The 22,256-nt window shown below is 41.4% G+C and overlaps 1 protein-coding gene across 2 annotated transcripts in view; it reads right to left on the reverse strand.

The window, feature by feature from the left end:
* LOC120109081 (transmembrane emp24 domain-containing protein p24delta4-like) overlaps positions 1 to 15,998 on the reverse strand; it is a 76,562-nt gene extending 60,564 nt beyond the window's left edge. Inside the window, exons 1-2 of one of the 2 annotated variants that reach the window (XM_088701246.2) lie at positions 15,416 to 15,554; positions 11,180 to 11,264 (exon numbers count right to left, since the gene is read on the reverse strand). Coding sequence is in view for 1 of the 2 variants with exons in the window: in XM_088701248.2 (XP_088557374.1) it covers positions 15,416 to 15,646 (231 nt within the window). In the remaining variant the exon portion in view is untranslated. Of the gene's footprint in view, positions 1 to 11,179; positions 11,265 to 15,415 lie in introns of both variants that reach the window. The other variant, XM_088701248.2, reaches the window with a different exon arrangement.
* Positions 15,999 to 22,256: the final 6,258 nt, after the last annotated feature.

Genomic DNA, 22,256 nt, shown 5'->3' on the forward strand with positions numbered 1-22,256 from the left:
TCTTTTAGATCCTATAGTACTCACTGTATGCTCAGATATGTTCACAGATACATCCATATGTAAGTGATGGAGACCGTCAATCATAAAACCACGTCCAAACAGTTTATTTTTCAAATAAATGGAAACGTAGTCTTTATTGAAATTGAATTCATAATGTTCCTGTGCTAGACAAGATACAAAAATTAGATTTCTGCTAGCACTAGGTACAAAATAACAATCTCTAAATATCAAACTAAATCCTGACGGTAAATGCAAAGAAAATGTGCCCACAGCAACAGCAGCAACTTTTGCTCCATTGCCAACCCGTAGGGTTACTGCACCTTCCGTAAGCCTTCTACTTTCCTTTAGACCCTGCATGGTAGTGCACAAGTGAACACTAGAACCAGAGTCTATAACCCAACTGGAAATATAAGAAACCGTTAGATTAGTTTCAATAATGAGCATATTAGACATACCTTCAGAAGGCGTGTCACCCTTCTTATTCTTTATGTTTTTCATGTAGATAGGACAGTTCCTCTTCCAATGGTCGTCTTCATTATAATGGAAACATTTTTCTTTGGGTTCGGCCTTTTTCTTAGGAATTTTCTTCTTCGGATTTTTCTCGGTCTTCTGCTTCTTCGCAGGCTTCTTCTTCTTCCCAGTAGACTTTCTCTTGGAAGTAGAAGCTAGCTCAACAGCAAGAACTGCGCCCCTTGAACCTTTCAAGGCTCCCTCAGTTGTCACCAACATATTCAACAATTTAAGTTTGGTGCATTCAATTTTATTCATATGGTAGTTTACAATAAACTGCCCATATGAAGATGGCAACGATTGTAGGAACAAATACGTTTGCAAATCCTTATGCATGGTCATGCCAAGCTTCTCAAGCTCCTCAAGATCCTTGATCATTGTATAACCATGTTCATGGACGGACTGCCCATCGCGCATCTTGGCTTTGAAGTGCCGCTTGGACACTTCAAACCTCACTGTGCGACTCTATTCACCATACAACTCTTATGATCAAGTATGTCCTTAGCAGTCTTCATACTCTTATGCTGGCATTGCAATTCTTTGGACATGGATGCCAAAATGTAGCACCTAACTTTATTGTCATCATCCAACCATTTTGCATGTGTCTCACGCTGCTCATTGGTTGCACGGGCTGGTAACATCGGAAGTTCATAGTCAAGGACATAAGCTATCTTTTCGCAACTCAAAACGATCTTCAAGTTGCGGAGCCAATCTTTATAGTTTGGTCCGGTCAACCTATTGTTATCTAGAATTCGAACTATCGGGTTGAAAGCCATTGACATCTGCAGAGAGTAAAGATTCTAATTAGAAATTTGTATTTGATATTAATATGTTTTAGGAACTTTAAAAACAAAATTGGATCAAATCCTTCCATTATTTTTCGGATCTCTCACACTTCCCTGGTAAAGATACGGAAACCTGCGACTTAGGATTTCGAGTGGGGTGCTGCGGTCCCACCAATCTACATGTCACCTCACCTAACAGTTATTGAAGACACATAGACGATGAGTGTACAACTCTTGTACAATGCTTCGTAAGCATATTGAGCTAACATGGTCTCCAAGTCATAAGGACCTCACCTAACAGTTATTGGACTCGTTCTTTGGTTAAGTCAGACCCACCGTATATCCCGCGAAAATAAAGCTGTGATTGGATCCTCACCTAACAATTATTGGAGCCCAACCCCATCCTTACCCCACAACATCTCATGTTAATAGAGAGGTCCAATCCTCCAATGCAACTAGCCCAATGTATCCAGCCGAGACTAATCAACGCCGGAAAGATCTTAGCAACTCTACTATGATGGAAAGCCAATCGACTTAATATTGGATAATCAGATCTTAGTAATTCCAACTTTGAGCTTTCCATAGGAGGTAATCGAGCAATTGGCCAGGTAAGCAGGTGAGAGGCTTCACTTACTCAGAGAGTAAGGTCCTAATTAAGTAACCACCTTTGAGCTTTCTTAGACACCAATTAGATCAATTAATCAAATATGGCTAGCTCAACATATCGTTCACTCTCGATTGATTTAAGAAGGTTTTAGGTCTCTTGGGATTTACATCTAATGTAACCATCTATCCCATACCAAATGTCATTCGATTTACATCCTATGTAAATGTAACTGTGAGGACCTGTGCGAGCGTGTGTTTAGTCCCACATCGGTTATTTGCTGGATAGATCTTGAGTACTTATATAGGATCAAGAAATCCAAATAATACCTTCCGGCTAGCCATTTTGGGTGAAGTCCTGGGTTGTTACAAATGGTATTAGAGCGGACCTGGCCCATAATCTATGTGGACTAGGAGACACTGCAGGACGGATCCATTGGGGCTAACCATGAGCCGATCGTGGTGTTTGTGATTAGATTTGAATGGATTTAAACTATTAGCCTGACGAGGACGTCAGGGCTTGAATGGGTGGAGTATGTGAGGACTCGTGCGGGCGTGTGTTTAGTCCCACATCGGTTATTTGCTGGGTAGATCTTGGGTACTTATATAGGATCAAGGAACCCAAATAATAACTTCCGGCTAGCCATTTTGGGTGAGGTCCTGGGTTGTTACAAATGGTATCAGAGCCGACCCAGCCCATAGCCTATGTAGACTAGGGGATACTGCAACACGGATCCGTTGGGGCTGATCACGGGCCAATCATGGTGTTTGTGATTAGATTTGAATAGATATGAACCCTTAGCCTAACGAGGACGTCAGGGCTTGAACGAGGGGAGTATGTGAGGACCCGTGCGAGCATGTGTTTAGTCCCACATCGGTTATTCGCTGGATAGATCTTGGGTACTTATACAGGATCAAGGAATCCAAATAATACCTTCCGGCTAGCCATTTTGGATGAGATCCTGGGTTGTTACAGTAACATTGGTTCAGGTTTACATCCTATGTAATTATGAATACCCTTTCATATATTATGTAATTACATCTTATGTAAATGACATAATTGTTTCAGTTTACATCTTATGTAAATGTCCTATTGTTTAAGGATTTTACTTACATCTCATGCAAATAAATTTTGTTTAACTAATACATACATCTCATGCATACATTGTTTTAAACATAACCTTAAACAAGTATGAACATTATGATTACCACATGCATCTCATATATATTTTCAGATCTGAAACTTTAAACCTATTATGCTATTCTCTGGATTTTAGATCATGCATTACTTGATTTAAAACATTATAATCTAATTGCAATTCTAAAACAATTTGCAAGATCATAGCAAATAAAAATCTGCATGCTGAAAATTTCAGCAACCAGAAATTTCAGCACACAGAAAATTCAGCAAGCATAATTTCTTTAAAAATCAGATTAAAAACGTGGTAATCATTCCTTAAGTCCTAATCACGCTTCCTAGAACCTAGTTCTAATACCACTGCTGAGTTACACCCCGTTCAATGCGATGTTTGCAGCGAAATTCGAACGGAACGTCGTTCATCGTATGAACGCGCCTCGGATCGTAGAATTCAAAAAATTTTCTAGATCCAAATCCAGAAGATCTTTGAACTCATTAGGAAGGAAAGATTAGGATCTGAGGAGGGTTGATTAAGATTTATAAAACTGAAACAAAAATCAAAAGTTTTAGATTTGAAGATCTCATCTTCAAAAATTCTGCAGGTGTAGAACACCGCAGCCTGATGATCTATTCTAGGTTCCTGTTTGAGCCGCACAATTGTCCGGCCTCTACAGGTATCCACACGAGGATTTAATCATCTGAGATAAGGTCTTACCGGAATGCTAGCTCCTTGTAAAGACCTCTCATGACTATCAAAAGAGATGGAAGAAATTCTGCAACATACCTCTTTGAAGAAGAACGCTTTCTTCTTCAACCTTGCTCGCAATTAAGGAAGAGGAGGAGGTAGCTTTGCATGTGAATCTTCCTAACCTTAATGTCGTGGAAGAAGAGGAAGAAGAAGCCCTCTTTCAGCCGTGGACAAGAAGGAAAGGAAGAAGCTTGACGTGGGAGGAAGAACTCCTTCCTTGGGCTGAATTGATCTCTCTCCCTTGATCCTTCTTCTTCTTTGCTTTCCAACACCTTGGAGGAAGAAGAAAGGGGATCCTTCACCTTGCTGCCGTGAGGAGAAGGAGGTCTCCTTTTGCTGTCGTGGGAAGGGAAGAGAGGAAGAGGGAGGAGGCGTGGAGATCAAGGATGTATCCTATGGTTCACGCCCCAAGTCTTTTATAGATGGGTTCTAGGGCTTCTCCTAATCTTATTAGGAGTATGGGACTATAACCCACCCTTGGATTAATGCCAAGTGTCCAATCCTTGTGCTCATAGATGCATGACATGTATCCACTTAATCAATTGATTAATTTTCTAATCACATTAGGACTCCTAATCTCATTAGAAGAATTAATTGATTTGGGAGCATGCATCCTACGATACCATGTGGACTTTAAAGTCCGCATAGTGTAAACACGACTTAAGTCATATTCATCCTACGACGATATGTGGACTTTAAAATCTGCATAAACCCTGGTTTAATCCAATTGACCCAATCATGAACCCAAATCAATTTGGGTCGAACCCAATTTGATTTGGCTCATTAAATCAGCCCAATTGCAATCAATTGCACTTAATTCTTCTTCTATTAACTCACTAACACTTAGTGGGTTAATTCAATCACCAATCATATTGATGATTGATTTCTATTGTGATTCAAAATCACAATTATGATAGTCTGACTAATTAAATCCTCTATGTGTGTGACCCCATAGGTTCTATTCTGACTAGTAGTGAGACATTGAGATCTCCATCTCAATATCACTAAAACTTCTTTCAAAGGACTGAGACGATTTCAGTTCTACTCGCAACGTTCACTGATCACCAAGTGAAAGCCTTCGAATCTCACAATCCACTAGTGACACCTAGCAGTATGTGGTGGCAACCCAGCAGAATAAAATGTCTGAACCTCTAGGTGCAGTTAACGTATGATACAGTCCCTCTATCATGGATCCCGACGTGACGGAGGTTATGGATATCTTGTCAAACCTCAGCGTCCGTCATATGTCAAATTTATACGACTTCTAGTTCGAGATATGGAATACTCTTTTTCCAAAATACCTGGCTAGAAATTTATCGAACTCAGTCTCATAAATCACATAGGATCACTCCTAATCTATCAAGGTCGATAGATCTCATTTAGATGCAACTCTATTCCAAAATGAACCTACTGTAGCCAATCCGCACTACAAGAACCCGAATAATTCGGACCCAAGTTCACATGCTCGTCAAACTACAGCAACCTCATAGTGAATAGCTGAGGCATCGCAGGTCAAAGGACCCATCATACAACTACAGCATAAGTAGTCACTGACGAGTGGATAGACATCCATATAACTACTATCTTTGGTCACGCTCAGTACCTTGTTCTCTAACAAGTACTCGCATAATCACTCCAGTGTCTCTACACCGTGGACTCGAGACTCGTCCATCTGACTATGTGATCTGTGCACTAATCTCAGCGGATCGATCACCGTCCCTCGTGATGGATCCATCGATCATGAGCATTTAAAAATTAATCCCTAATGACACATGCCTTAAATTCTCAACTCCTTGAGAATATGTGTCATCATCTATTAATTTCTTGGACGATTCATGGACACATACAAACATGAATGAAAAACAAATTGCCCAATCTTATTTATTAATAAGTGTCAAATTATAAATTTATGCGTCAGCCACGTTGCTTCTAGGGCATACTTCTAACAATCTCATCCCAATAATTGACCAGTTTGGGTTGGTTAGCCTCAAACCGAGCGGTTCAAGATGAGATGGATGACCATACTAGGATTCTTTTAATCAAAGTATGCCCACAATTATTCCAGTGCAATGGCTCTCATGTGCATCAACCACCACTATTGCACATGGCTCATCCTTTAGCTTGGCAAATAAAGTTATATGTCTAGTTCCATCCTACAGCTGGCCCCAGTTAATATCTTAAGTAATAAATGGGGTTACTAAGGGGATCATTCATGTGATGGAACTAGTATATATTGTTTAGGATGAGGACTCTTGTCGATCTTCAAAGAATACGTTAATATAGGTACTATCTCATCTTCCACATATCCTGATAACATGGTGATTAATTCGAGTAATATGGACCATAACTCCATCAAAGGACACTAGTACCAAATATAAATGATATATCACAATATATAGTTAACAATTTGTGTTGCCAAACGAACAAGTGCAATGTAGTGTTCCCTATGTGTAATTCCACTTGAATATCTCCCTTCCATGGGTCATGTATCATGTAGTTATCAATGCCGCCACATGTAGGGCACACCCTATAGAGCTATTGTAGGAAATTGGATTTTATTAGCCTCAAGCTGTTGGCGTCGTCCAAAATATGGGTTGGAATTCACTCCAGTTCATGTATCATGCTATGACCTGTGATTAAGCAGTCTGGTGTATCATGCATTGGGCTATCCATGTAAAGCATAGATGCTTAATCACGAGCCATCATGCAATAAACAAATAGCCCTTGATTCAAGACCCAGCCTCTCCTGTTCAAGCCAAAACCGGAGAGGATGGATCCTAAGCCCTCAAACATAACAGCCATTATTGGCTATCCAATCCAAAAACATTGTGGAGTATATCTATTCGTGAGTATAGATAATTTAGTTTTCTCTATGAGCATGAAAATGAACAAACTCCCTATTAGATGGCTTCTCATCTAAAGTTGTGGCTCACATTTGCAGAATTAGTCTAACCAGCTATATGTGCAGCCTTGTCCAAGGTTTGCTGGACTGGTATCGAGACTCATACTAGCCAAGCACCATTCAGTACAATAGCACAATAGCAATACAAACCATACCCATGGGCGTACCAAAACATGGGGAGGGATAGGGAGAAGGAGAGGGAGGAAGAGAGAGAGGATGGAGGGCGAGAGGGAGGAGAGAGGGGGAGGCTTACTGGCTGAGCGTGTTGCAGCATCGAAGAGATAAGGGAAGAGAGCAAGCCCCGGTAGAGAGAGGGAGGGAGAGGGGGAAAGCTTATTGACTAATGGCATCACAACATCGAAGAGGGGGAAGAGACAAAGAGAGATAGGCGAGTGCAAGAACCCTCGAAGGCTCTCGAAATATCCAGCCGGGGGGGGGTTACAACCAAACCCATCCGCACCGCCAAACCATCCTGACTTGGAGTTTGTTCGGTTTGGTAAGGACCGAACCACCCAGTTCATGTCAGTTCAGCGATCATTGACTTTGATAGTTCTTTTCCCTTAATGCATCTTGAAGAAAACATACAAACATGTGTACATCTACTAGATTTTCATATGCACAATGGTAGAATTATTAGATGCCTTGTGCTAAAATCCCAAGATCCTGACTTCAAACATTTGTTAAAGGCTTCAAGTAGAGATTTTTTGTAGCCATTGTGTCATAGTGTCTCCTCACCCCTCAAATTAATGTAGAAGGATCGAACATAAAAAAGGCAAGAGATGGTAGATTATAAGAGGTGGTTTGTATCCAGATAAGTACAAGAAGTGGCTTGCTTTTCTACCAGATTAATACAGTTGCAATGTAAATGACACATCAATAAAGGTCTGTGCAGCCCTTCGAAGGGATTAGAATAATTTCAAAGGGAAGCCCAAACCCTGTCATAATTCAAACAAGCATAGATCTTGAAGCGGGAATTCATATTTCTGGTTTCCTAGGGTTTAAGAAGGCTTAAAAGATGAAGCTAGGTATGAATAATGCAAAAGAGTTACCTTCTAGAAATTCCTAGGAATAAAATTTATAGACATTTTTGCAGAAGACAATCAATTAGGTCCAAATAATGTTCCAATATCACAGGGACACCACGAGACACAAAATGAATTGGCAACACAACCTCATGCACCAAAGGCAACACAAAATAGACATAAGACAAATAATGTCAGAAGTTACTTTGGATATGAAATGAAAAGGAAAAAAGAAAGGGAAGGAGTAGGAATAAGAGGTTTATGAGAATGAATGAAGAAGAGCAGGAAAGCACCAGAAGAGCCCAAATATGAGGAAAAGCCCTTTAATTTCCCTTTCAGAGTTCCATTTTTGGTAAGAGGACAAAGCAGTGCTCTTTGAATAAAAACCGCAACACCGCCTTTTAACTTCCCTAAAATACCCCTAAAAAGTGGTCGGATTCTCGAAAAGGGCTAGGTAATACTCATCTCTCTATTTTACTTTTATGGCTGGTCTTCTTCTAGTGGGTGAACATCCATTTTGCTGATTTGACATTTTAAAGTATGCCACTAAACATTCTAAGCCCTTCAATGACTCCTAAGATGTTTTAGTCTCGATTCATAGATGAGATATAATAATGACCATTATTTAAAAGGACAGCTAGGATGGCCACCCAAGTGTTTTCCTTGGGTGGGGTGGGATCCTGATTGCAATCTAGAGTTGGTGACTTATATAGGTGGCACCCTTAGGCGAGTCTTTAGGCAACTGGCCAACACAAGAAAGAAAACAAGTCACAAATATGACAAGTTGGTTACCGTTATCCTAGTATTCCTTGTTAACCATCTCCCCATCTACCTCTCCTGATCCATCGATGTGTTTGGCTTTATACAGTAGGACAGGGAGAGAAGAAGATGAAAAGTGATAATGTGCCCAGGCTAGTGAGAGCTATGGTTGGCGGTGGCAAGAACACAAAATAACGATTATGGTAGCCAACAACAAAGTTTAAGGTACGAGTTTTGCCTCTGTTCTTCTCTCCCTTAATTTCTTTTTTTTTCACTCAATAGCTTGGAGTTAATGACACACACCACCTTTTTTTTTTTGGTAAAAACGGCAATTCATATAGCTCTAACGTGAGTACATCCTACTAAGTCAAAAGAATGTAAAAAGTACAAAGGGGGCGGGAGCTCTACTATGGGCATCCATAAGAACTTTCCAGAATGACGTGCAACATAGGAGGCGACCCAGTCTGCTGTCCTGTTCACCTTGCGAAAAATATGAACTACCTGGTGCACACCCCACTCCACTACCAGCCTTCGTGTCTCACGAATAAGTGGGTGACCATCTCCATACCTATCCACGCCCCGTATCCACTCGATCACCATAGATGAGTCTCCCTCAATGTACACCCGCTCGGCACCAAACACCCGCCTCGCATACGATATCCCCTCCCAGGCTGCTCGAAACTCTGCCCCAGCTACGGTAAGGCCTGGCGTGCGTTGACCCCCTGCTGCTACCTGACTGCCATGGTGGTCTCTGATCATAAATCCAACACCTCCAGACCTTCTGTCTGCCGACACGCTACCGTCAAAGTTCACCTTGAGAAAACTAAGGGATGGAGGTATCCAAGAAACGAGAGCAAACCTGGGCACTGGAACAGTGAAGCGAGTACCCCAGATGTTCCTGACCATCCCAAGAGAGCACATAGCAGCGCATGAAGTCACCTCCCCGACCTGAAGCACCGCTCTAACCACCACCCACCTCGGAGACGACCTCCTCCCCTCAAATACGCCTGCATTCCTGTCCAACCAAATATGGTAGACCAGATATGCTCTAAGTATCCCTGCCTCAACAGATCTAGGGTTCTGAAATGAGTCTCTCAGCAGCTGCAACAGATCCTGTACCAACACCACCCAATTGGGGAAGAGGGACTGGTGACCTCCTCCATATCTTCCTAGCCCTAGAATACTGCAAAAGGGCATGCTCAATAGTCTCCTCAAAGTCCGTGCACACCTCACAACACAGAGGGATCCGCAAGCCCCGCCTAACAAGCACACTCCTGGTGGGAAGGCAACCCCAAGCCACCTTCCAGAAGAAGAGCGCCGCCAGCAGATGAATCTGCATCCTCCAAATCCATCCTCCCTCGATCTGCCGCACTGGCTCCTCTCTAAACAGAACCTGTAGATGCCTCGCACGCACCTGCGACCACCCCATCGGCGCCCACACTAGCGTGTCAGGCTCCCCCCGAATAGGCACCGGTAGAGCCAAGACCATCTCCGCTAAATGTTCTCCAAAAACCTCCCGAATCAGCCCTTCCCTCCATCGGCCCTCCTCTATAACCATCAGATCACTAACCATGCGGCCTGCCAGTCGACCCGAATCCATCATGGTCGGCAGACGACTGAGCGGCTGCGCAATCACCCAACAATCCTCCAATACATCGATGGACTGGCCATCACTGATGGCCCATCTAATCTCCAGGAGGACCACCATAGCTCCGGCACACATCTCCCTCCACAGTGGTGAATGGCGGCCGGCAGCCCTCGCTCCAGGCACCAACACACCATACTTCTCCCTCATCAACGAGGACCACAAACTATCGGGCTCCAGTACAAATCTCGCGACGTGTCGGGCCGCTAACACTTCCCGCCTCTCCAACAAGGACTGCACCCCCAAACCCCCTAGCCTGGTAGGTTGACACACCACCGCCCAAGCTAACATATGGATACCTCCCCTACCTCCATGCCTTCCTCAGATGAAGTTTCTGAATAGCTGCTCAAGAGACCTCAAAACCGACACTAGGATGAAGGAATTGGAGAGTAAGTAAATAGGAATTGAAGAGAGAATTGACCAGACCAAGGTGATCCTGCCCATCACAGATAATGAATGCATCTGCCATCCCTCCAGCCTCTGCCTCATGCTGAGCTCAAGGGGAGAGCAGTCCCTGCCATGCAACCGCTAACCTGAAATCGGGACTCCCAAGTATCTCATAGTGCCATCCTGCTCTCCCACCCCCAAAATCTCATAATGACACACCACCTTCGGCATTAGTTGTTGCTGCTGCAGTTGCAATTACCATTGCAGCAAGATGCAGAGCTACCTAGTGAATAAATAAAGTTGATGGGGCTTTTTGATGCTAAGACCAAGCTTCCCAAACAAATTAACAAGGTTAGTTTCTAGTGAAATTCAAGGCAGGATGATAGATCTTTAGCCTAAGAGTGAGGGTCACTCAAGGCTCTTAAGGAGTGATGATATGACATCTCAGATAGTTTTTTAATAGAGTTTTCAACAATGCAAACACTAATAATCATTAAGCATCTTAAACTGAAATAGAAAATCTAAGAAGGTAAAGGTGTACTTAATGGCCTCAAACAATCCCAGCAAAATGAACTAGCATCATATCTAGGGGTTTGAAGGCATTGCTGAATATTAAACCATAAGAAGAAGAGATAGGTAAGGATGGCAATGGAGCAGGTATATGTCAGGTAGGCTATTACCTGTACCTACCCCATACCCACCTCAGGTGGGGCGAGTCGGGTAGAGTTAGACGAGACAGGTTGTGGCAGGTCAGGTCAAGTAAAGCTGCAAAAATCATATTACATACAAATCAAACAAATTAAAAAGATTATAAAAGTAAATTTGTGCCAAAACTAGTTCCTTGTATAAATTAAAATTAGTTTGATGTTAATTGGGAAAATTATTAGAAACCCAGAAAAGATTACAAAAAAGATCACTTCTGATATCAATGACATTGAGAAACTGAAAAGAAAAAAGTTTAGGAAACGCGCATACTGTTATTGATATTCTTATCATATATGCCACAAACGTATAAAAAAGTAAATAGGAATGTAAAGCGAATGCTGATAAGAAAATAATAGGTGCACCTTGTAGATGAACATAAATAGCTTTCACAATTCAAAAGCACATGAGACATATTATGTAACACTTATGGGGCAGAAAAGCTTAACGATATGATGGATGATGGATTATAAATCAAGAGCAAACAAAGAGAGGGACAGCATATGACCAATTAATACATCAAAATAAGCTCATCCTATCAAAATTTGGAACCATATAATGGTATATGATGGCAAGATAGCACCATTCTATCTCCTCCCTTCTACTACATTCCGCCCACAAAACCCTAGCCCCCCACCACGTAATCACAGTGTCTGTTCGCATCAAAAGGAAGATTGAAACAACCCATACCTGAGGGAGAGATTATAGGCAATGGATTTAAGGGTGATAACAATGCCGACAAGGGACAAGGGCTCGAAGAGATGAAGACCTCCACCAAGGTGACCCTATTCTTAGGGAGAAAAAGGGTGGGTGCAATTAGGGTTTGGAATTGGAAAGAGTCAAAGAGAGGAGACGACGAACGACTAAACGAGCGACTTGAGCAAACGGTGGGTGGGGATGGGAGTTTAGTGAAGGGTTTAGGGTTATATAGGATCAGGTCATATTTGGGGCAGGCATTACAATTACCCACACCCAATCCGAATCCAATGCAGGTTTTAAAATCAGAACTCATCCCATGCTGACTTCAAAAGGTCAGGTAAAACCCATCCCATTAGGGTTGGGTCAGGCCGATAACTAGGAGGTGGCTTAAATTGCTATCCCTAAAGATAGGGAAAGCAGGGTGGGTGGGGATGGAAATTTAGTGAAGGGTTTAGGGTTATATGGTATTAGGTCATGTTTGGGGCAGGCATACAATTACCCACACCCAATCCGAATCCAATGCAGGTTTTAAAATCAGAACTCATCCCAATGCTGACTTCAAAAGTGTCGGATAAAACCCACCCCATTAGGGTTGGGTCAGGCCGATAACTAGGGGGTGGCTTAAATTGCTATCCCTAAAGATAAGGAAAGCTTGGATGAACTCCAAGCCCTCAAGCCTCACTCCAAAGTAGAACAAATGGCCTTACACAACTCAAAAGTTAATGGTTGCATGAAAACTCATTTGTTCATCCATGCATCAATCAACATGCTACTTTCCTTTTCCACTTTTATAGTATCTTTTACCATCTACAAAAGGAAAGCACAACAAGATAAATAAGAATGTTAAACAAGGGATGAGAAACAAAAGAATTAACCATTTTGGATCCTTGTAGTTTATCTATCCAACACCCTCAATGTCTACCAAAGTAGCATCTTTGATTGGAAATCTTATATCATCTTCCATACTTGGTCAAATCTTTGATAAGTGACTATTCCTATCTAGTGACTCCTAGATTTCATCCTTGATTAAAGATTACATTTTGAACGTTAAATATTTGGTGGAAGAACATAACCAGTCAACCAATATGACCAGCCAATTGAACTGTCAACATGTCAAGTCTATGTTTCGGGTAGACCCAAAAACCCACTCCATCACAAAAGCTATTGAATTTTTAGAAAGTTGTAAGAACTACTAGATGAACCACAATTCATCCACACTAGCATAGTTCTTCTCAAGCCAACCGATTTTCCAATAATAAATAAGACTTGGTTCAGCTGCCACTCAGGATTGGACTTTGGGAATTAGGGCTAATTGGACAACCACATGATGCATCGATGCATCAAGCGAAGGGGGTGACCACCACCTCTTCCTCTCCTTCCTTTCCCTCCACACTGCCAGCGGCCAGCAGACTGCAGACAACCAGAACCACTAAGCCTCTCTCTCCCCCTCCTCCACAATGCTAGTGGTCGGCAGGCAATAGATGGCTGACTTTGCGATTGAGCAGACTTTGCTGCTGAGAAGAAAAATCGCTCACTCATTCTCATTCTTTACCTCTCTGATTGGGGACATTTTTTTGAAGATCTAGTGAACGAACCAAAGGAAAATGAAGGTTTTGTGATCCTAGAGAAATGGAAGCCAATGTGGGAATTATGGTAGGTTGGAACAAGAGAAACAAGTTCATGATGATCTTTTTCTTTTAAGTCCATTTGGCTCTTGTCTTTTTGTTATTCTGATCTTTAAACCTGGTGGACTTACTTTGAGAGGTTTGAGACTTGCAATTCTTGTGAACTTTGGTAGTGTCTTGCTTAGATTGCTTGAATGATGTGATTTAGATGATGATTTATGGAATTTTGATTCTATGCTTTCCCATGATTCATATTTTCATCTGATACATCTCGAAAGTTTAAGCATAATTAATATTATAATATGTTATGTTTTTATTCAAAATGTTGTGATATTTGTTCCTAACATAATTATTACTTATGGAAAATTTGAGTTTTGTATAGTGATAACATGATGTCGTACGTCTATTATATGTATCTAAAATGGAGACTCAGTTTGTTCAAAATTCTTCATTCACCACTAGATCTGGATTAATGATGCTAATATTAATGTGCTTGATCATCATTAAAGTTCATTGCTTAATTTGCACCATATATTAGTGACATCGATATTAATGTGCTTGGCCACCATTAAAGTTAATATTTTAATGTATAATAGAAATTTAGCTATTGAAGCCTTTTATGTATTACAATATGTTACATTGTCATTATTGCATTTCAAAAATAATTGGAAAAAGGAGAACACTGGTATTTTATTTCAAGAACAATGGAAGAAGAAAAAATTGTACCATGCACACTATGCAGGTTATATGCCAGTTAATATTGTGATACGAAGTGATAATAAAGGATGCTAAAAATGATAGAAAAATACAAATAATTTTGGAAAATAATTTTTTATGTAATTTACAATTTTAATCTAATATCTATATAGAAATAGTATATAGATATTATGTCAATATGACATCATAGTTTGATTTCAATCGACCCGAAAGTTGAATCAGTGACCCATGGCCCCATCCCTTTTCTGGTTTGATCAATGGTCTGGGTTTCAAAGCATTGGTTTCAGCCATTAAGATGTAACATATCAGATTTGCAAGAACCCCTACTTACAAAACAAAAATGCTTATTGGCAAAAAAAAATTAAAAAAAAAAGGCTAAAAAAAAAAACAACCATGACACAGATTAGGGTACACACATGATTGCACCAAGCATCAATCCTGTTAAAGATGATCTTGTATCATCGTCACTGCTGAAGATGTTGTGGCCACCTCAGCAATCACAGTTATATTCAATAGCTGTTGTTACTGCTGCCAAAACCTTGACCTCTAGGCTCCTGCCTAGTGCCTAGTTGTTAAAGACCTGCTGGCTTCCCATATCCTCGCTACAGTCTTTCAAAAGCACGGCTTTGAGACAGAATCATCTTACCACACTGGACTAAAAGGTAAAACCTTAACCAATATTAAGTACTCAAGAGTATATGAGCTCCTATTGTAACGGGAATAGGAGTTATCAACATTTAAACAAGTCTTATAGGCTCAGATCAACATCCCAATCCAAAAAACTCTAGCCTGCACCTATGCTTTTTCAAAAAAATTTCCCATACATCTGACCTCTAGCCTCATTGGAAAATTCTAACATCTCATCAAGAACATAAGCTAAAGAACATAAGCTATAACCAATATATTCAGAATCAAAACAAGAAAATAAACAAAGGAAGATATCCAATCAAAAAAATGGCTAAAGAACTCCCCGTGCAACTTTGTGATCAAAATCCTCGACTCTCGAGGTACCGAAATCCAAGGGAAAAAAAAATCCAAACCTAATCCAAATCAATCCATTCTAACAGAGCAATGAAAGCCAAGAAATGACAGGTCAAACAGAAGACACATGAAGCAATCTATACTGAGGTCTCAAGACAAGGGGATTAATGAATGATGAGGAGTAGCAAGTACCTTAACGGAGATTGTCGGGATTCCGTGGGTGTGGTCCTCGCTAGTGACGGCGTAGTCGGCGAGCACGACGATGTTGGGCTGGATCTCCTCCGACCCGCACTTGGTCCCCGCCGCCGGCAGGCTCAACCATATCGCAGTCGCGCCGGGCAGCAGCAGAAGTAAAAACACGAAGCACACGGAGCAAAGAAGCAGCCCTGCGGGAGGCCGCAGGATCGCCGAACCGCACCCCATCGTCGATGATCTCTTTACTCGATTCTCGGAAGAATGGTTTTCCGCTGTCCGAGCCGTCGAACCCTTTGCCTTTGGTCAGAGGGGGCGGACCCCGGCTCGGTATAAATCTAGATCGGCACGGCACTCAATCGGTCAATGCAAGCTTGGGCTCTAGTGGGCCGGAAAAATCAAAGGGCTCTGATGGGCATGTGGGCTTCACCCAAATCTGGTAACTCCGATATGGAGTTAAACGGTTCTCAACCTGAATTGAGGCAATGCTGTATTTGATTCGTGGCATGCTGCGCGTAGTAATTGGTCCATACATGAATTATACATGTATTGTTATAGAATTAGTTGAATATTCAAAAAAATGTTTTATTCACCATCCTCTATGAATTCCTTGATAAAATTAGCAAATCTTTGGACTGATGCAAAAATATATGTATAACATTTTATATGTTTTATTAATAATTAAAATGTGTTATCTGTTTTATTTTGGACCTGAATGATCAAAATCGTGAATTCATAATAACATAAATGTTAATTATGTTTCTATATCTTTATAATATTAAACATCAATATTGTCATGGTACAAGTTAAAAAGTGATCCATAGAATGGTAGAGCACTAGAGTTCGATAGACATATACATACATAATACATACATACATATGTACATATATATATATATATACATATATACATATACATATATATATAATATATATATACATATATATATATATATATACATATATACATATATATATACATATACATATACATATATATATATATATATATACATACATACATATACATATATATATATACATATACATATATATACATATATACATATACATATACATATATATATACATATACATATACATATATATATATATATATCTGATGGTTTATTTACAACGGGCTGCATGCTGAAAACTAAAAATTTTTCTTAAAAACCGTGGCTGCACCTGATCGGGTTGCCTACGTACCCCTTCGAAAGAGGGATCAAGCCACACGTAGTTCTTAATGTTTAAATCGCAGTGGAAAAATAGAATTAAACAGTTTAATTCTAGCATGCAGAATAGATCATAAATAAATACCAAGACCGTTTAAACGATTATGCATAAAACCAACTATGCATGATTATCATTAGATCTGAAAATAAGAACATAAGTAAAGTTCTAAGGTCGACTAATTTTGGATCCAATCTATCTCCGAATGCTCATTGAATGAGATCTGGAGATCACTCCGTGAGGAGCCCCGAAAGAGGTATGAACCCTCGAGGGATTGAACCCGATTAAAACTTAGCACAAAATTATATCTCTAAATTTATACCTTTATGAATCACAGAGACAAATGAATATGATGCTCGAGCTTCGTAGCCACACAACCGTCTGGCCTCCACGAGTGATCCACGCGAAGCTCTTGGATGATCGACGTCCCCGAGATTGCTAGCTCGTGAGGATGTGCTGTAATCTTGAAACAATCAACCCTTGATCGTTCCTTTGAAGGCGACGGAGGAGGAGATGAAGGAGATCAAAGAGAGCTTGTGACCTTCACGTGCTCTCCTTTTTTTTAGAACTTAGGCTATCTAGAAATTCACACACACATCGAGGAGATCGCATGGAGGGCCTCTTTTTGCCAAAAAAAAACCCACACATTCCTTCCTTCTTTGCACCAATTAATTGCCATCAAATGGCAATTGAAATTCCCATCAAATAGGGACCATGTGCGGTGGAATAAAAGAGGAGGTGTGGCCATTGAATGCTGTATTTGAATCCCTAAGGAATAGGGATTCATTTCTTCCAAAAGAAAGCAGCCGCTTGCCCCCTAATTTTGCGTCCCCTGCTAGGATCTTGCCACATGTCACTTAGCGCCATCAAATGAAGGAATTAAAATTCTAATCAAATCAGGATAAATTCTCTTCATGGCGCCACACCATAGATCCTTGCCATGTGTCATCATGTGCCATCAACTAAAAAGAAAAAATCTCATCTATGGCGCCATTGATGTGAGGGTGACATGTGTCATCTGATTTCCAAAACTGGGTTCCTAATTTTCAGAAATTAATCTCGAATTCAAATTTCAAATATTTGAATTCAGAATCTTCATCAGATGAGGACCTTGGATCATGCCCAATCCAATTGGGTCAAGTCCCATTAATTAGGTCAAGCCCAATCTTCTTGGTTTAAACCTAATCTAATTAGGTCAAACCCTAATGTAGCCCAAATTGAATCTAATTCAATTTGGATCAACCCAAGCTCTATTACTCAATCAAATTGAGTCAATTAACAATCTAATTGCATATTAATCCTCCAATAATTCATTAATTATTTTATAGCAACATTTTACTTAGGATAATTTGTCAATTGAATTGACCAAATTACCCCTGGATGATTCTTAATCGTCCATCAGTCTTTATGATCAACCTAGAAAATTTCTATGCGTGTGACCCCATAGGTTCGAACCTAAGCCGGTAGCATAGGAACGATTTTCTGTACTAATCGATGTGACCATCTAGCAATGGTACCCGACGTCCGGATGGGCCGAATTATTGCGAAGCAATATTCTGGAACCCTGGACTATGGTTACCGTATAATTCATCCCTATGACTCCTAATGCCAGGATGACATCAGAGTTCTATCAACTCTGTAATAGTACATCCACTCTGTGATTCAATTTTTACAAATCTTGTAACTCCTCACAAGAATTACCCTGGCCAAGGTTTTGCTAAATTGAACACAAGGGCATTATCTCCTATCACCAGGAGGGGTCAATTCCATCTTGACTCACACACCGACGTCGCAAGTACTTGACTGCACCCAGTGACCTTTCATCCTTGTATTAGAAATTCAGTTAGTCTGATACCAAAGTACAGTGAGTTGCTTACTAATCACCGTGGTGATCTCAGATCTGAGGGACACATATACCCATATCCACTCGGAACATCTCTTGACAGCAGAGCATTTTAAAATTAGTCACGTTCAGTAAAATGTACTCCTACACTTCACCTATGTGACATATTAGTGTCTCCACACTCCTTGATTAAGAAGACAACCAATGTATATGTCACACAACGACCTAAACTCGATAATACTATTGTCCTATTAACAGCATATCATTTGGTCGTGAACTGGTTTAAGGACTCACAGATAAATCCTCCTTTATCATAAAAGAATCCTAAGGACTTCATCATACTACAAGAGTTCATTTAAAGATGTACAAAAAAATGATGAATAATGCCAAAATAATACTTTATTAATTTGTCAATTCATTTACAAAATCAATCACCAACATGCTGACGATTGACTCTTAGGGTACAATTCCCAACAACTTCCATTTAGCCTAAAGCCAATCGGCACAGTATCTAATACCCATCTTTGACTTGAAGTCGTTGAACTCTTTGATGCCGAGGACTTTAGTAGATGGGTCAGCCAAATTTTCTTTTGTATCAATCTTCCAAAGATCAATGTCACCTTGTTCAATAATCTCCCGAACTAGGTGATAGCGTCGTAGATATGTTTGGTTCGCTGATGTGCTTTGGGTTCTTTCGCTTGAGCTATGGCTCTAGTGTTGTCACAAAAAATAGGAACTGGACCATCAATAGAGGGTGCCAGTCCAAGCTCGGTGACGAACTTGTGCAACCATACGGCTTCCTTGGCGGCATCAGATGCTGCGATATATTCTGCTTCGCATGTAGAATCTGCCACTATGTACTGCTTGAAACTTTTCTAGCAGATTGCACCACTCTTAAGAGTAAAGATATAACTCGACACGCTCTTGCTATCATCTCGATCCGACTGAAAACTGGAATCAGTATATCCCTCAAGTTTCAAATCAGAATCACCATATACAAGCCACTGATCCTTAGTATTTCTTAAATACTTAAGAATAGATTTTACAACCTTCCAGTGGTTGCTATCTGGATCAGACTGGTATCTACTCACTACTTCCAGTTTGTACGCCACGTTTGGTCTTGTACATGTCATGGCATACATTATAGAACCCACTGCCGAAGCATATAGAATTCTATCCATACTCTCTCTTTCTAGAGGAGTTGTCGGACAATCCTTCTTAGAGAGGTTAATTCCATGGCCTATCGGAAGATAGCCTTTCTTGGAATTAATCATGCTGAATCTCTTCAGCACAGTATCAATGTACATAGATTGGGATAATCCAAGCAATCTTTTAGATCTATCTCTATAGATCTTCATCCTTAGGATATAAGATGCTTCATCCAAATCTTTCATGGCAAATTGAGATGATAACCAGACCTTTATTCCTTGCAATGCAGAGACGTCATTCCCAATTAATAGAATATCATCCACATACAAAACTAGGAATATGATTACTGAACCATTGACCCACTTATAAATGCAGGGTTCTTCTTCATTCTTAATGAAACCATATATTTTGATCACCTTATCAAAACGTATATTCCAACTCCGAGAAGCTTGCTTTAATCCATAAATGGATCTTTGTAGCTTGCACACTTTAGACTCATCTTCAGATGGAAAACCCTCAGGTTGTATCATATACACCTCCTCTTCTAAATCTTCATTTAGAAAAATGGTTTTAACATCTATCTGCCAGATCTCATAGTCTAAATATGCTGCTATCGTAAGCACAATCCGAATGGACTTGAGCATTGCCATAGGAGAAAACGTCTCGTCATAGTCTATACCATAATATTGTTGATAACCCTTGGCAACCAGATGGGCTTTGTAGGTTTCCACCTTTCCGTCTGCACCCTGTTTTCTTTTGAAAATCCATTTGCACCCTATGGATTTAATCCCTTCAGGTGGGTCAACTAATGTCCATACATCATTGACCTGTTAGAACCCGCCCATACCGCAGAAAATTTAAAAAAATTCAGATGGCAGCTGTTGCTGGTGGTCCAAACCGAGAACGATTGGTACAGCGGTGTGAACGGGATTCCGTCTGAGTTGCCTTGGTTGGTGTTGATTGCGCTCCACCTTCCACCGGAAAACCTGCAAGCAAGCCTCGCACCACCACTGGGGTAGTGGGGGCCCTCCGACGATCAAGTCAGAGGAGATTGGAGGAGAAGGAGAGATAATAGTAGCAAGTAGGAGAATGCTCTGGAAGTTCTTGCTTACCCCCCCCCTTCTTCCCCCAGCCGCATATATACCAGGCTGGGGGGTCTTTCAGGGGGGTTCGTCATCGTGGGGCACGATGGAGCTGCCACTGACACGGCCGTTACAGGGCGTCGTGGGGCAGCGCTGGGTACGGACATGACAGGGCGTAGTGGAGCTCCGCCTTGTACGGCCGTTACAGGGGATCGTGGAGCAGCGCCAGATACAACCGTTGCAGGGAGTAGTGGAGCAGGAGGCTGCGGCGTGCCTCTGGGGAATAGCCTGTCGTTGTCGAGAGATGTCCGACTCGGAGTCGGGCTGCGGAGACGAAGATGTCCGACTCGGGGTCGGATTGCTGGATCAAGGGGCTGCCGACTCGGGGTCGGGCTGCGGAGCCGTAGATGTCCGACTCGGGGTCAGATTGCTGGATCAAGGGGCAGCCGACTCGGGGTCGGGCTGCGGAGCCGAAGATGTCCGACTCGGGGTCGGATTGCTGGATCAAGGGGCTGCCGTAGTCTTTCTGGGCGCGCGTGCCGGTCACGTGGGGCATGGTGGCTAAGTTCCCCCGTAACAGCAGCGGAATAGGCATAAGCGGGATCTTACGTTCATCCCATGAACGTTGTTCAAAAACCATTTGTAGATAGATTAGAATTAAAAACTTTTAACTACATTATGAAGATTAGATCTTCATCTTGTGCAGGTAGATGATCACCGCAAACTGATGATCGTGGTTTTGGAAGAAGACTCGCTTGAAGCCGCACAAGCATCCGGCCTCTACGGGTATCCACACGAAGCAAAAACCGATCCTAGTTTCTTTGTCTCCCCGGAGTGCTAGCTCCCTTGCAGAGACAACTTTAATGGCTGATCTCCTTCCTTTGAATCAACCCTTGAATATGCTTGAGAGGAGCAAGAAGAAGGAGGGATCTTGAAGAAGAACCAAAGCCTGACTGCAGCCCTTTTGTTTTCCTTGCGTTGGAAGAAGAAAACAAGGAGGGAGGAGGGCCGCCAATCACCTTCTCTTTTCTTCCTTGCTTGCGGCTGAAGACCAAAGGGAGGAAGGGGGCCACGGCACAAGGGAGAAGAGGGCTTGAATGCCCTAGTGTGCCGCCCCTTACCCCTTTTTAAAGGGAGTGGAGCTCCTAACTTTTAGGAGCTCCTTGACAACCTTCCAAGAGGGGCGCCGGCCCCTCTTGTTGTGCCGCACAAAGCAAAGAAAAAGAGGAGGAGCATGCGCCCCTCCCTCTTGGCTAACCCTAGTCCTCCTCTAAGGAGGATTAGGTGGTCTTCTTATGGCTAAGTCCTAATCTAATTAGGCTTAGTCCAAGGTTTAACCAAATTGGATCTAATCTAGGTAAGTCCTAATCCAATTAGAACTCAAATCAATTATGACTCAATTGAACTCTTCAATCCTAATCCAATTAGGAGTCTTGTTAATTTATTAGATTAATAATTAATTAAGACTTAAAAAATCCTAATCTAATTAGGACTTATTAAATTTTAGTCCTAATCCAATTAGGACTCTAATTTG

This window comes from Phoenix dactylifera, chromosome 7, assembly GCF_051530095.1.
Source record: "Phoenix dactylifera cultivar Ajwa chromosome 7, Ajwa_hap1_PhDact_Kaust_v1.1, whole genome shotgun sequence".
NCBI classification, from domain to species: Eukaryota; Viridiplantae; Streptophyta; class Magnoliopsida; order Arecales; family Arecaceae; genus Phoenix; species Phoenix dactylifera.